Raw genomic sequence first — 17,079 nt, forward strand, 5'->3', positions numbered from 1 at the left:
TCAACCTGAAAGTGCACTTTCTTCAACCTCGAAGTAAACAAATCACAGAACGGTAGCCAGTTAGTAGGTATCAACGTGAGCTCCCGGAACGGTAGCTAGTTAGTTAGCACCATCCAGGTATCAACGTGAGCTCCCGGGAAGGTAGCTAGTTAGTTAGCACCATCCAGGTATCAACGTGAGCTCCCGGGACGGTAGCTAGTTAGTTAGCACCATCCAGTTATCAACATGAGCTCCCGGGACGGTAGCTAGTTAGTTAGCACCATCCAGGTATCAACGTGAGCTCCCGGGACGGTAGCTAGTTAGTTAGCACCATCCAGGTATCAACGTGAGCTCCCGGGACGGTAGCTAGTTAGTTAGCACCATCCAGGTATCAACGTGAGCTCCCGGGACGGTAGCTAGTTAGTTAGCACCATCCAGTTATCAACATGAGCTCCCGGGACGGTAGCTAGTTAGTTAGCACCATCCAGGTATCAACGTGAGCTCCCGGGACGGTAGCTAGTTAGTTAGCACCATCCAGGTATCAACGTGAGCTCCCAGGACGGTAGCCAGTTACCCTGCACCATCCAGGTATCAATGTGAGCTCCCGGGACGGTAGCTAGTTAGTTAGCACCATCCAGGTATCAACGTGAGCTCCCGGGACGGTAGCCAGTTACCCCGCACCATCCAGGTACTACTATAACGTTAGCTCCCAGTCCCAGAACAATAGCCACGTAACCCTCTGCTGGCGCGTGCTGTGCACTACAATCAACTCAGTGTAATAGCAGTCTGTAACGTCACGGTATTGAGAATCATACCGGTGGGATCTCGAAATACCCTGGTATACCGTAATACCGTCATACCGCCCAAGCCTAGTTTCTACCTTGTGTAGTCACACTTAACTCATTAAGCCCCACCATTTATTTTTCAAAAATTCGCCTAAAACAACATGCTTACATTAAAATGCTTATATATCCAGATTTATAAGAGCTACTTGCATAAACTTGGTACCTGAAGAAAGCTAAGACTTGGGGGATTCTAATGTTGGTGTCCAACACTGTACAGTTATTACCAAATTGCTGTAGTATTCCTGCAAACACTGAAGAAATTACATTTTTTTTATCCTCGCCTATACAAAGATTACAGTTAGACAGTCAAAAACACCCTGTTACTCATGGTTGCACCCCAGCTATATTCCTACTTTCTTCCTCCATGGGTGCAGATGTTCTGTGCAAAGTTTCATATCAGTAGAATAAAAACTGTGGGTTTAGCACCTGTTTTTGTGGAGAGAGGGCCTGGTGCTGGCGGCCATGTTGGATTTCTCAATTGTGAGGCCTTATTTGACATTTTTGAGCTTGGTATACAGCAGATTTAGATTCAGCACCCCTTAATACCCCTAGAAATGTTGTGTACCAAAAATAAACACGAAATGCCTTCAGCACTTTATACAAGCACATTTTCTGAAATTCTGCCTAGTCTATTTACCCCCTTCCTAACCGACCCCATAGCCCAGGGCTATTCAACTAAATTGTTCAGGGGGCCACATTGTCAGAAACCCAAGGGGCCAGGGGCCGGACTGCCACGGCGCCTCCCCATGCTATGAATATATGTACACTTGACACAACACGCAACCACATTTTCACAACTTTTATTTAACTACATTGCAAAAGTAGTATACTTTTCAAAAAAAGTGCTTCATTTATGTGCCACATCTGCAACATCTCCTGCAAAAAGTGCTTCATTTATGACTGTGCAACAACTGCAACATCTCCTCTTCAACATTTCAATATAAAAATAAAATAAAAAACAAACAAGTGCATGATGTGCATCTGAACATTCTAACTAGGGATGTCCCGATCGCCTTTTTTTGCTCCCGATCCGATTCCGATCATGTGATTTTAAATATCTACCGATTCCGATCGCTCCCGATCCGATCTTTCACATTAGTAATCAATTTTGACGCATTTTTGTCAGAAACTGATGGAGCAAGACAAGTCCCTCTGTTGGCTATAGTCCCTGGAGGGGCGCGAGCGCGGCGGCTCTTGTTATTACATTCACCCTGAGAAATGTGCTTCATGAGAAATATTAAAAGTTTCAATATGTTTGCACATTAGTATACATTCAGTGTTCGACTTACGGTCTGAAACGCAGACGATAATCCTTAGGCCATGGTTAGACTAGTGTATTTGTGGTGGTTTTTTATACGTTTTTGAATACGTTTCATGTCCCTATTACACAGAAATGCGTTTTTTGGCGTTTTTTTGTGGATACGGCTGAAACGCAAAATTGTGTTTGCGTTTTGGAGAAACGCTAAAAAACACGCAGACAACAGCGTGTAGTCTGCATGAGCCGTTGTTGCGAAAACGCCCATGCGCAGTAGATACCATCTGCGTGCCATTCCGGTGACAGAGAGCTGTCCCAAACCAAATAGCTGCAGCTACTATGTGTTGTCAAGTTATTGTTATAAGGACCCCAGTCCAAGCTACAACAGTCTGCATTCCCTTAACAATTGTTTGTATTGAGCCGTATTTTATTGTACCCATATGCAATATGTTAAAGAAAGTTTACATCCATTCATTCTGCTAGCATTACCGATTGGCACTGCCACTGGATAACATGAGCTAGTGTTAGCTATCAAACCCTGTTAGCTCAAAGCTCCTCTTTCAACTTAACAAGCATTAAACAAAATGGCCCAGTCATCTATTCACCTTTGTTTAATACACACAGCGTTGTCTCTAATGTTATCTAACCACTGATAGCTCCCGATATCATCAGTTTGGTGCTGGCTAAGTAGCGTGAGCTAACGTTAGCTTCTAGCCACAATGCTATACTGTTATAATGGCAAATTCCATTGACGTTAGCATGCAGCTAACAATGCTACCGATCGTTTTTTAGACTAAACTATCCGCTCTTGGTGGTCACTTGTGTTGATGTTAGTTTTGTTTCATCAACAAATGACAGGCAGAACACACAGTGAATGTATCCGTTTTGTTTATTGCACTTTTATTAGGCTTTGCTGAAAAAGAATTGCTGCATTGAGTAAATAGGCAAGATGGTGGCGCGGCATAGGCGCCTGCCTTATTCTCCACTTGCACAAATTGAAAGTAGGCACTTCCGGCTGACTTCCGGTTGCCAATAGTACTTCCTGTCCCATCCAAATACATTGGTTTTAGCTACTTTTCTCCCCTTATTTAAACAACTTTGTCGGCACAGAGAGGCAATGAAACGTTTGTATTATTATAGTATAGAATGTATTTAATAAGCAAACGTTTGTCAGCAGGGTTTTTGGGCTGTATTTCATGTAAAAACGTTTACTGTTAGTTTCCTTGCTCAGCCAGCATTAGCCTTCATTAGCTAACAGAAGCTAGTGGTTAAACAGGCCGGATTAGCTTTGAGCTAACTATCTTTCCCGACCCATGTATTCATTCCATTCTAAACATAACGTTAGTTTACAAAACATGACCTGTCTATATAACGTTGAGGAACAAATTATAAGTGTGTGGGGGTGTGTGTTTTGGTGAACATTGGACTGCAAACAGAAAATGCATCACAGTTAGACAGTAGCTACTGTTAGCTGCCCTTCCGGATTAGCTTTGAGCTAACTATCTTTCCCGACCCATGTATTCATTCCATTCCATTCTTTTTTTTTTTTTTTTTTTTTTATTGGTCTTTTTCCCCCTCCATTTTCCGCCGATTTTCTCCCATCCCAATGTTAGTCGTATGCCAATTCCCAGTCCCTTCCTGGTCGCTGCGCACTTACCCCCCACAGTCAGATCATCTGGGAGAGTGGAGGCTACCACGTGCTTCCTCCGACACACGTCCAGCCAATCACCGCTTCTTTTCACCTGGCAGCGCGGATTCTCATTGAGAGGGCGTAGCGTGTGGGAGGACCACACTATCCCCCTCACGTCCAATCCGCGCTTAGCAGGCGCCCCGACCGAACTGTAGGAGTCGCTGTTTACAACGACCCGGACCCACCCCGCCAGCTTCTCCCACCCTCTGATACAGCCAATTGTATCAGTGCAGACGGCCAGCCAAGCTGGTGACAACCCCGGAGCTGTGAGCTGGATTCGAACAGGCAAATCCAGCTCAGCTCCGGGGCTGGTGACGAACGCAATCTCCGCTCGGCCACCTAACCGCCTGTATTCATTCCATTCTAAACATAACGTCAGTTTACAAAACATGACCGGTCTATATAACGTTGAGGAACAAATTATAAGTGTGTGGGTCTGTGTTTTGGTAAACATTGGACTGCAAACAGAAAATGCATCACAGTTAGACAGTAGCTACTGTTAGCTGCCCTTCCGGATTAGCTTTGAGCTAACTATCTTTCCCGACCCATGTATTCATTCCATTCTAAACATAACGTCAGTTTACAAAACATGACCTGTCTATATAACGTTGAGGAACAAATTATAATTGTGTGGGTGTGTGTTTTGGTGAACATTGGACTGCAAACAGAAAATGCATCACAGTTAGACAGTAGCTACTGTTAGCTGCCCTTCCGGATTAGCTTTGAGCTAACTATCTTTCCCGACCCATGTATTCATTCCATTCTAAACATAACGTCAGTTTACAAAACATGACCTGTCTATATAACGTTGAGGAACGTTATCTCCCGGGACGAGTAGCCACGTTAGTTAGCCAACAACCAGCCAGGCAGCGCCGTTATCTCCCGGGACGAGTAGCCACGTTAGTTAGCCAGCAACCAGTCAAGCTAACGTTAGCTGGCTCCAGCAGCTTGTCGATGTCGTCGGGAGCATTTAGCCTGCTGGCTACCTAGCTCCACTTCAACCAGCATCGGGAGCTCCAGCAGCTTGTCGATGTGCTAATAGCCTCAGCAACCTAACGTTAGCTGGCTCCAGCAGATCGACAAGCTGCTGGAGCCAGCTACCGTTAGCTTGACTGGTTGCTGGCTAACTAACGTGGCTACTCGTCCCGGGAGATAACGGCGCTGCCTGGCTGGTTGTTGGCTAACTAACGTGGCTACTCGTCCCGGGAGATAACGTTCCTCAACGTTATATAGACAGGTCATGTTTTGTAAACTGACGTTATGTTTAGAATGGAATGAATACATGGGTCGGGAAAGATAGTTAGCTCAAAGCTAATCCGGAAGGGCAGCTAACAGTAGCTACTGTCTAACTGTGATGCATTTTCTGTTTGCAGTCCAATGTTCACCAAAACACACACCCACACAATTATAATTTGTTCCTCAACGTTATATAGACAGGTCATGTTTTGTAAACTGACGTTATGTTTAGAATGGAATGAATACATGGGTCGGGAAAGATAGTTAGCTCAAAGCTAATCCGGCCTGTTTAACCACTAGCTTCTGTTAGCTAATGAAGGCTAATGCTGGCTGAGCAAGGAAACTAACAGTAAACGTTTTTACATGAAATACAGCCCAAAAACCCTGCTGACAAACGTTTGCTTATTAAATACATTCTATACTATAATAATACAAACGTTTCATTGCCTCTCTGTGCCGACAAAGTTGTTTAAATAAGGGGAGAAAAGTAGCTAAAACCAATGTATTTGGATGGGACAGGAAGTACTATTGGCAACCGGAAGTCAGCCGGAAGTGCCTACTTTCAATTTGTGCAAGTGGAGAATTGACATTTTCTTTGCTGGAGCTTCCAGGAAGTGTATTGGCACATTCAAGTTCTGATTGGTTGAAATTGCCTTCATGTTTGCCACCTACTGCCACCTACTGCTTTGGCAGTGTACTACATCAGTGTGCTCGGGTGACAAAAACGAAAAAAAAAACGAAAGTGTGACTCGAGGCGCACGACGTCGCGGCGAAACGCATATGACAATGATACGAAAGGTGTAACCGCACCCTTAGTCACAGCAAAATAAATGACGTTATACAGTTGAAAAGTTAGTCTGAAAAGTCCGCCTCCAGGCTCCAGTCTGCTGCTTCATGAGTTGTTCCTCCACACGGAATGTCGTCCTTGCAAACGACTGGCTTGACTTTCTATTTTAAAATGCTTAGTTCCAACTTCCAAACCTCTAGCTGCTTTTAGTCACAGCAAATAGTTGACGTTATCCAGGTGAAAAGTTAGTCTGAAAAGTCCGCCTCCAGGCTCCAGCCTGCTGAGTTTTTCCTCCACGCGGAATGTCGTCCTTGCAAACATTGCAATTGCTGTTGGACTGGCTTCACTTTCTATTTTAAAATGCTTAGTTCCAACTTCCAAACCTCTAGCTGCTCAAGTGAGTGGATAACAGTGTTTCGGGAGCGACGTGTTGTTGTGATGTGAGCGTGTAGCCAGAACACCGGTCTAAATTAAAGGGATGTGTTTGTTGCAACGGTGTAAATTAAAGGGAATGTGTTTGTTGTGGACAATTATTCTGCTCTGTGTGACAATAAATACATTAATGATATATTATATGTAATTTAAAACCAAAACTAAGGCCTCCGTATGAGTTAAGAGCGGGCATAAGACGTAAACATGGTCATGTTTGTTGAATAAAAAAAAATAAAAAAAATATTTTATTGACTGCCGATTTTAATTTAATTTTTTTTCCCGATCCCGATCCTCTGAAAAGCACGTGATCGGCGCCGATCACGTGATCGGATCGGGACATCCCTAATTCTAACATCAACACTTGAACAAAAAAACACATTTATAGTGCAGCTGAGCTTATGAAAAAGTGCTTCATGTCTGTGCAACAACAGCAAATCACAGCATCTTATTAGCACTTATTGTCCACTCTTAACTCTCAAACATCAGGGGGGGTGGGGGGCAGACAGGCCTAGCCTACATACACACATCTAATGAGAGAGATTGCACTTCTTTGACTGGGCAATGGCAGAGAAAGAGGGTTCATAGGAAGTGAGGGCTACCCGCAAACAGTGATGCAAATGCTCATTTGTCAAGGAGGCACGGTTGCTTGTTTTAATGGCATTCATGTGAGAGAAACTGGATTCACAGGTGTATGTTGAGCCACACATTGTTAGCACAGATATTGCCAGCGTTTTTATTTTGGGGAATGTGTTGACATGAATACACTTTATCCAAAATGTTGTGGTGGATTCATTCTCAAGTGCCTGCTTCAGAGCAGATGATGCTTGCATGTCAATTATTTCAAGTTGCAGGAGACCTTCATCAATGTGAAGTGATGCAAGGAACTCTTGTCCTTTTGTGGAAATAGCAGCTACATTGGCAAATGGGTTGCTCACAAAATGCATCAATTCTCTGGACATGTCAAATTCATCAAATCGACTTGCAAAGTTTTCCCTCAATTTATCAATGAAATCTGTCATTAATTGAGTGACTTTTGGCTCAATTGTGCGTGTGAACGTTGACATGAAAAAATAAAATCTGTAATCTTTGGCGGGCCGGTCAGAATCATCCCGCGGGCCGCCAGTTGAATAGCCCTGCCATAGCCTGACAAACTGCCGTGCCCCAGATATTGTGCTGCATTTGGCTGATTGGCTCTTTAGGGGTATGATCAGATCACACTTCATTGATAATTCCCTTTTAGCTGAAGTAGCTACCATTTTATAAAAAAAATACAGAATTATTCAATGACTTCAAATTGACCCGACTTTTTTAGGAAGCTAAACTAATTGACTAACAGGTCTAACTAGGTTAGACCACCCCAATCTGTGTTTGAACTATATCTCCCAGAGTATAGTGCTAATGGTCTTAGCATTTTCCATTCACTCATATGAAGCATTAGCTTTGCTGTGCTACACTTTTGAGCTACTTATCAACCCTGTGATTAATACAGAGATTTGGGTGATGTACCCCAGTCTGCCAGTAGCTTTCAAACCATGTCAGGCTCATTTAAATTCTCAATCTTGCTCAAGTAAAAGTGCAGTGCATTAACAATGAAGACAACAACTTCTATGATCCCACACTCCTTCACGATGTCATCAAACTCCGTATTTTTCTATTGTTTTGATTGAGAGAGCCCTAGCGGCAGAAAATGACATACTGTGCATTTAAATGGACACTCTACTATATAGTCACTGCAATGCTTTCTCTTCTGTGTGCCTACACAATCTTATCATGGGTATTTCCTGTACTCCTTTTCAGCAAAGGAACTTGAATTGCTCCTAGAAGTTGTGCAATCTCATTATCTCATCCTAAACATAAAAAAAAAAACGTTTTAATACTTTTCCATCAACTTGTAAGCCAGTTTAGCTAACGTTTATCTTCAGGGTGACCTTACTCGCCTCCCTGCCAGTGGTGAAGCGAACTGTCTTTCAGGAAGGCGAGTGACCATGAAGCTAACTGCTTACATTGAGACTAATTACTTAAATCACTAATATTTAAGAATTCTTATGTAAGTCCCATAATTTATTAGCACTCACAATTTGTGAAATTTAGCCTTGATGGATTTTTTTATCTACCATGTATTGTGACAGGAGGACAATTTATTTTATTTTCAACCCTGGATGAATCCGTTTCTCAGCATCTGGCTTGTGGCTGGTGTTAAACGGCTTGGCACAATTAAGTAGTTATTTAGTTTTGCCGACAGACTTTTTTCTGTTAGATTTGCTTTAAGATTTCTAACAGAATGATGTGATTTGGTGCGTTTTCTTTTGTCTTGCAGTCCCAATCGTTATCTCCTGTATGATCTGGTGGAGTACATTTATGCTGTGGCTCACAGACCATTTGTGCCCTACCCACTGCCCCGCCCTCTTTACCAGTAAGTGTCTGCATTGACCACGTTGACCAAGCATTGTTTTATATGTTCTCATGATAAAGGCTACTGATATGAGTCATTATAGACAGGTTTATATATGTATGCCAGGGTTTCCGTAATACACGTGCGGTCATAGAGAAACGCATGGAAACATGGTTAATGCCAGGCTACATTGATCAGTCAATTAACCGATGAGACATTTGACTGAAGGTATTACTGTCTGCAGCTTTGTGGATGGTAACATATTTCAAAAGTTCCCTCTACAAATCTTTCCGTCCATCAAAACAGACAAAAATCTGGCGGACATGGACACAGCATCAGTCTTGTCTAACAAACGATACTCCTTATTAACATAATTAACATGTTTTTTTTTATTACGTAGACTGACTGACGCGATGGATCAATGTAACCATAGCTACAGCTAGTAGGGGAAGTAGCGTTAATCATAACGCTAAGTCTGTAAATTCGTTCTTTGATGTAACAATATATTGGTTGGCAGACTCTCTCCTTTGGACAGTTTCATGTTAATACTGTTAATGTTACGTTACCTAATGTTAACATAATTAGCATGCATAGTAGTGTATCATGTGTACTTCATACTTAACCTCTTAAACCCGATCGGCTGGGCTGAGATTTATTTCATGTCACAAATGGATCCACAAATGGATCAATACAGTCTGTAATAAGTGATGTTGCACTTCTTTTTCAAATATAGCCAAGAGTAAAGACCCTAACCCTATCAAAACGGCAGTCAAAGTGTATATTTTCAGCACTACGTTTGTTTACCAATGATTTTAAGTGTTATTATTAGCTAAATATGAGCTTATAATTGCACCGGACGCAAATAAAGGAAGCCGTCATGAAATTATTGTAGTCCAGAGGAGAGGAGACCCAGGGCTTTCGATGTACCTCTACATTTCATAAAACGACACTACCGAGCTTACAGTAGAATTTCACGGTCTTTGCTGCCCTGTAATGGGTGCCTGGTGGTACTAAATCCAGATGTAACTCTTTAAGAGGAGACTTGGTCCGATCCATAGATGTATGACTTGGCAATAATAAGGTAATTTATAGGCCTCATATTCTATATTCATATTTCAAATTGTATGTGTCCGGGTGGCAAAATTCAGTACTGTATCTACAAAAAACCCTGTAAATCATCTGCCCTTTGTTAATTTGCTTAGAATTTTAGTACCCTTTATGTCAAGAAAGTGCTGAATGAGCTCAATTTAACACTTTTTGTCAATGTTAGCATGGTGTTATTTACCATCAAAGATGGAAACAAATTATAATTAATATCTTTTGGTTCATTATTTTTACTCGAGCATAGTAACGGACACAATATTTCTATCACTGGGAATACATTCCCTGAGGTCCATAGATGTCCCTAGATACCATGCTAACATTTCATAATAATCATTGTTCACTATCATCTTACCGTCCATATAAACGGTTAGCAACTCAAATTTGTCATCTTTCTAAACTAAAATACAGTATATTATGGAACATTGGGACATCCAATTAGCTTTTTATAATGATGAATTAATTGTATGTTTTAAATTTCTTTTCTTTTTTTTCCTTTTCTTTAGTCTCGTTGCTCAGTTCTTCGCGATGAACCCATTCGAGCCCTGGACAACCCCAGACAAAGTAGATAGGGTAAGAGAACAAAGTTATTTATAATAACTTTATTTCAGTAAGTATGTTGGCATTAAGTTTGGACAAAATGCGTATGGGAGTTGTACGAGCACTTGCAGAGCGCACTGCCTCCCCACGTTGTCATCCACTGTATGTCTTGGTCTGACGCTTGCTTGTTTTCAGCTTCACATAACGGACATGAAGTACCCAGGACTCCCCGGCCTGGAGGACCTCGGCATCGTTCCCTCCACCGTGGAGCAGAGGGCCATCGAGGTCCTGCGTCGCCACCGCCGCTTCCGCTACCTGGAGGCCGACATGGACGAGACGGAGCCGCCGAAGACGGTGGCTTACTGAGCTCCTTCCTGAGACACTGCCCCAGGCTGATGGTCCTATTGTCTTTTATCAATATTCTGTACATAAATAAATAAATATGTTCCTCCAAACCATTTCCAAGTTATACGTTTCTTTCTTTCTTTTTTTAACATCATTGGTTTTTAAATCATTTTAATTTTACCTTTAGTAAAATAAAGTAATACATCGATTATAGAAAATACTATTCTATTATAACTCATACAAGTGCAGTAAACTGTAAACACTATTACAAGTGTTGGTAGGCCAGTCAGTCTAGTCACAGTGCATGTCATTGTGTAGGACGTGCCACCTTCGCCCCCAGACCTTCCTAGCCGAGCCCGGAGCCGGTCACGGCGCACTGCGATGGAGGAAATGCGCCCAGCTCTCTGCGTTGCTACCAGCTTGGCTGGTCGTTCATACTGTACTAATACAATTGGCAGTATTAGGGGGTGGGAAGCTGGTGGGTGGGGATCGGACGTTGTGGACAGCGACTCCTACAGGTCGGTTGGTGCGCCTGCACAGTAGAATCAGGAAGCGACAGGGACGGCGTGTCCCTCCCACGCAGACCCCCGACGCTGAGAGATCGCGCTGTGCAGGTGAAAAGATGCGACGGCTGCCTCCTCGAGTACCGGACTTAGTCCACATTGCAGCCGGCTTGTGGGAGGCATGGCCTAACGGCGTTCGAGACAGGGGAGGGTAGAATTGGACAATACGAAATTGGGGAAGGGAGAAAAATAGAAAATGGGGAGAAAAAGTAGATAAAAAAAAAAAGAATTAAATGTCATGTAAATATGTTTTGTAAAGTAATTGCGACCTCTGCAGATGTAAACAAATCCCCCTTCTATGAAGCTGCATCGCGCACCTTTTAATTCTACTGCAATCTACAAATTAGGCCTGTGTTATAGTTGGGTCATCTGTGGCACTTCTGTGACCGTGGAGAGTGAAGGTCCGTTTCTCAATGGATTTGTCTTCTAGGAGGGTTAATAAATATATTGTGATGCACAATACATGGTTTCAGAGCTTCTTTTGGTCAAGGAATACACGTGACTATAGTGTTTATATAATGATTTTACCTATTTTTTTATCTTCAAATGCAAGATGGCTGCAATTTTTTTATTTAGCTCCAAACGTGATTATTTTCTAAATCGCCACAGAGCCTTAATTCATATTAGGCTCTATATGAAAGCTCTGCTCATGATTGAGTTTAATAATATACAGTATAAGTACACAGTATTTATCTCTGAGGTCAATAAAGTCAATGGTCCTCATTCTCGAACGTGTGCGTAAGTGCCTTGGTAAATATCTTGGTAAAGATTTCGTACCAACAGATTTACGAAAATCCTCCTCCGGAAACTATGTATTTGGATGTAAAATCTTCGTAGCTGGGTGCACGAATGAAATGTGTCACTCATTCTTTAAACTCAAAATGTGCATTCTCGTTTATTGCATTTGCATATACAGACACGCCCCGCCAGCTCCTTATAAGGCGAGGTTCGCCATTGCCATTCACCATGCTGATCCATTCAACAGGTAGGACTGATCACAATGCAATTAGATTAGAATGTTTTGTCATCATACAGCACAAGTAGTACAACAATACAACATCCAACCAGAGTGCAAATGTAATAGTAAAGTGCAATAGTAGCATACAATGCACATGTGATGGAACTGCTATAAAATGCTTCATTTGGGATAAATAGTTGGTGATTGCGTCCATTCTACAGACATCATCGGAATTTAATTATTATAATGATAATAAATACGACAATTACGTTTTGCATTTGTCATGACTCAATGAGGAATCAGCATTACACACATTGTAATATTGATATTGTATGTACAGTATCTTCACTAAGTCGCCTGCCTCATGCTGCATTGTAATAACCCAATCGAGCGATATAGTGGAATAGACTAAGAATATATTAACAAACTCCATATAAATCTATAGTTCATTATTAACGATGAAGCAGCTGATACTGTATCCTGTACACACATACACATCGCTTGCGTGATCCATAGCGCAACAGCGATTTGCAACTCCAAATTATAATAATAATCTTTAAAAATCTCCCAAAATGAGATTAGATTATAATATATTGTCATCATACAGCACAACCAGAGTGCAAATGTAAGTACAATAGTAACATCTATCAAGCCGTTTCCACACTAGCTCTTGCAAGCAATGTAATAAATAAATAAAACCAACAATAAATAATATCATAAGGACAAGACAGTATATGGAATATTAATAGTCTATTCCACTATAGCTATATCCACATCGATTGGGGGTTAGTTCTTATTTCTTTCTTTATTTTCTGACCGGGTTCATTGAGTCATGACTAAAACGATTGTTAATGATACAAATAGTGTCGTATTTATTATCATAATTATTTATTCCGTGGATATCTGTCATATTGAAGTGATGGCAATCCCCAAAGACTCGTCCCAAAGAAGGCTCTTCCAAACTCGGGTGCACACCAATACATCGATACATTTATTTATTATCATTATAATGTTTATTATAATAATTATTTTAATAATTTAATATATTATAATAATTATAGTGTGTGTGTGTGCTCGTGCGCTGAGGCTGCCTCACTGACGCATGTATATCGTTTAGCAATAGGAAGGAATACCTCAAACCAACAATAAATAATATAATAGAAAAGAAGACATTATATGGCATATTAATACAGTATATTCCACTATACAGTAGCTATATCCGCAGCGATCGGTTTAGTTCTTATTTATTTAGTTTGCAGTGTGTGTGTGTGTGTGTAATGCTCACGATGCCTCATTGAGTCAGGACTATAAATGCAAAACGTAATTATTATTGATACAACTATTGTCATATTAATTATCATTATAATTATTGGACTAATAGGTCCCAAGTTATGGCCACCGAATCAGTGCAGGTTATATACTTCTAGAAACCCACTCCCAAAGCGAAGCAGACTATTCTCGGTCCTCTCTCCACAATGGTGGAACTTCCCACCATGGTCAAGACAGGCGATTAACCTGCCAAATGTTCCGTGGTTAACTACAGTAAGAACACACTTCTTCAATCAATATAATTTTTTTTAAAGGATTCTAACCATTGTACTGTCTTTTTTTTTTTTATGCACTTTGCTAGTTTCAAGTTTCAAGTTTTGTTTTATTTGTCACACAAGGTACATGTACATTACAGTGAAATGCTTGGTTCTGTATGAGCCCCCTGAGATGGTGCTTCATTACTTCAAAAAAAGAATAAAGACCAACACTATACAAAATATACAATATACAAACTAAAGTACAAAATGCAAACAATGCAAATATGAGGTATATGTAGTGCAAATCCTTTAGTAATAAATATATAAAATAGTGTTAAAAGGTGTGTAATTGAAAATATTATCATGTCCATAGCTCTGTGTTAAATCTCTGTACAGCTTAATATAGTTAATTATACAATGGCATGCAAATTTCTGATTTCGTGGTTATTTGTCATAACCCCACGCTCGTGGTCCTAGAACCCGCCCACAACCGAATTACGATCACTCCGCCAGTCGTGGATTTAGAAGTGAAAGCAAGATGGCGGACAATAACTGTAACTGAGGGGTACAATTCCCTGACTGTATTACTAGATATGATACTTACTACCACTACCTTTGTACTTAATATTCGGCCACCCAGTACACGGCATAAATATATTATCATGAACACTCTCACGTAGATGAAACGGATCCAACACAAATGTACGAATTAGAAACAGGTCTTTATTTCTACACAGCGATGGTGTGTAGAATAAGCACTTAATCACTTAATTACATTTATGAATTGAAATAGTATGCACTTTTATGGCAAGGAGTATTCGTCGGTATATCAATAGAGAATGTCCAATCTCTGAAGGCGCAGGTGGTAAATATACGACCTGGAATAGTTAAGGAATAACAGCAATGATACTTTAATGATTATACTAGATACACTAGAGGGGGTTAATCCGGTCGCTTGTAAGCCGACAGGAGTAGGAGGGGGGGGGGGGGTAGAATCCGGCTGCCTCGTCCGGCCAAGGGTATCCCAGGTGAACCCACTGTAGTGCCGTTCAATGCGCCGGCGATCCTTGGACCACAGATGAAAGCAGGTGGACTCTTTGTGGGCCGGCTCTCTCCGGTCCACGGGGGAGAGACGTGAAGCGACCTCGTCTTGCAGAGCGTCTCCTCACCTTGCGTCCTCTCCAGGGGGGGGGGTTCCAACACACGGCAGTGTCGGGGGTCTTTATCCATGGAATAATCAAAGTATCCAAAGCATAATCCGTGCCTGGGAAGGCGGGCTGTCGTCGGTAGAATAATCCGGTATACAGGTCCACTCGCTCGTCGGCTCTGGGGCTCCTCGGGTGCAGCTTCACATAGGGTCAACCACCCTGGGTAAGCAGCCAGTTCTCTGCCCGAAACGATGGGGTACTGACTGCGGTAGTATTCTCACCGCACGAAGCACTATATATTAACAGACTATTATTAGCTTAATAGACTACGTCCAACTCGACGATATAGTGCCAAATATGACTATTCAAATATTAATATACACAATGTCTCAATACCGATGGTAGGCGAACTTGGCCTTACTCCCACACGTGGCGTCGCGGGGAGGCTTTACGTCTGTGACTCTATTGGAGGGTAAGAAACTGGACTGAAAAGAAAGTCCTACTTTAGTAGCGCAGTATATATACGCACTATGAACAAATAGTCCCATTAGTGGTGCGGTAGCCAAATTCCTACGCGGAACTAGGACTTGTTCGTACATGTCGAGCGGTACGTTTGAACTGGGTCTGAGGGGTATGGCAGCCTGGCACCAAGGTCTCGACCAATAGTAGAATGGAGACTATTATGGGATGTTCAGTAGGCTAGAATGGATATTCAATGCATATTGTACAAGGAATATACAAGGGATATCAGGGAATATTAGAGAATATACAAATACAATTAAATATATATATATAAATAAATATATATATTCGGTTTAATCTGGCCCTTCACAACAGCCACCCCCTGAATAGGTCCCAGACCTAATCAGTTAAACAGAGACAGATTAATCGCGTTGTCCATTTACACATAAGGGTTTGCTGTAAGGGTCAGTCAACTTCACAAAGTCATAGGGTTGTAGGGTCATGGTCATCATCGATTGTGTCTGGGAGTCGAGGCAGTTCTATGAGCCTTGCCACGGGACGGGTGTAAGTGCGACCCTGGACGAGCACTTCAGCTGCTCGGACCTTGCCGTCGGCACCGGTGATCACTTTGCTTACGCGGCCGGCCGGCCACATAGCTCTGGGCAGTGATTGATCAATAATCATGACGACTGTTCCTTCTGTCAAATTGTCTCTCTCCTTTACCCACTTCTGGCGGGTCTGTAGAGACGGTAGGTAGTGTTTAATGTCATCCGGTAGATTGGGGGCTCTGCGTAGGCGACCACCCACTCTGATGAGGGTATGAGCGTCGCTCTCGGGGGCCAGATGAATTAATCTGCTGTCGGATGGGACGGGTTTTCCTCCCTGTAGACAGGCCAATTCATCGGGGAACGAGTCTCTCTGGGCTCGCTGCAGTAGAAGCAATTCTGCTTCCTCGTAGTTAGCTGCTGACATATCAGCGGGGGACTTGCACTCCGGGTGGTACCGCAGGAATGTTCTTTGTTGTGCACTCTCTATGGACGTGCAATCGTCTATGTTAGGGTCAGTGGAGGCTACGGTGCTCAATCCACAGAACACAGACTTCTTAATTTCCACCTCCTCTGGACTTGCTTCCCTCGGGATAGGCATGGGCCACTGTCCTTCCGGGAGTCTTAGGAATGCGGGGCCGTCACTGTAGACATTGCGACGGGTGAGGTCATCCAGGGGCATCCCCCGGGTGATGACGTCAGCTGGGTTCTGTTTTGTATCAACGTAGCGCCACTCTGTTTCTCCGGTTAACTCTTCGGTTAAGTCTTGAATCTCGGTGACTCTGACTCCCACGAAGATTTTGTACTTGCATGAGTCCGATTTGATCCAGGCGAGTACCGTCGTGGAATCTGACCACAGGATTGTTCTAGACACCGGTATGGTGAGCTCACGTTGGATGAGCGTGGCTAGGTGCGCTCCGGCTAGGGCTGCGCAGAGCTCTAGACGTGGGATAGATTGTTGCTTGCGTGGGGCTATTCTCGAGCGGGCGAGGACAAATGCTGTGTAGATCTCTCCCCCCTGGTCTTGGGCCCGCAAGTAGGCTACTGATCCGTATGCGACCTCTGAGGCGTCACTGAAGACGTGTAAGTCCATTTTACATGTCTCTGGCCTCACCGTGGGTGGGAAGTAGCTTCGGCGCATATTAACGCCTGGGAGTGAGTGGAGCTCCATCTCCCACTCTCTCCAGGTGGATGCAAGGTGTGCGGGAATGGGGTCGTCCCAGCCCTGGTCCTTGTCCCACAATGCTCGTACAATCATTTTTGCCCTGGTGGTGT

At 42.7% G+C, this 17,079-nt stretch overlaps 1 protein-coding gene across 1 annotated transcript in view; it reads left to right on the forward strand.

Moving 5' to 3' along the window:
• Positions 1–10,715, forward strand: part of ndufa9a (NADH:ubiquinone oxidoreductase subunit A9a) — a 35,300-nt gene extending 24,585 nt beyond the window's left edge. The window contains exons 9-11 of the mRNA XM_084317634.1: positions 8,542–8,637; positions 10,224–10,290; positions 10,453–10,715. Of these exons, the coding sequence (XP_084173760.1) occupies positions 8,542–8,637; positions 10,224–10,290; positions 10,453–10,623 (334 nt within the window). The 3' untranslated portion in view covers positions 10,624–10,715. The remainder of the gene's footprint in view (positions 1–8,541; positions 8,638–10,223; positions 10,291–10,452) is intronic.
• The last annotated feature ends 6,364 nt before the right edge of the window (positions 10,716–17,079 follow it).

This window comes from Notolepis coatsorum (assembly GCF_963971535.1).
Source record: "Notolepis coatsorum genome assembly, chromosome: 6".
Lineage (NCBI taxonomy): Eukaryota > Metazoa > Chordata > Actinopteri > Aulopiformes > Paralepididae > Notolepis > Notolepis coatsorum.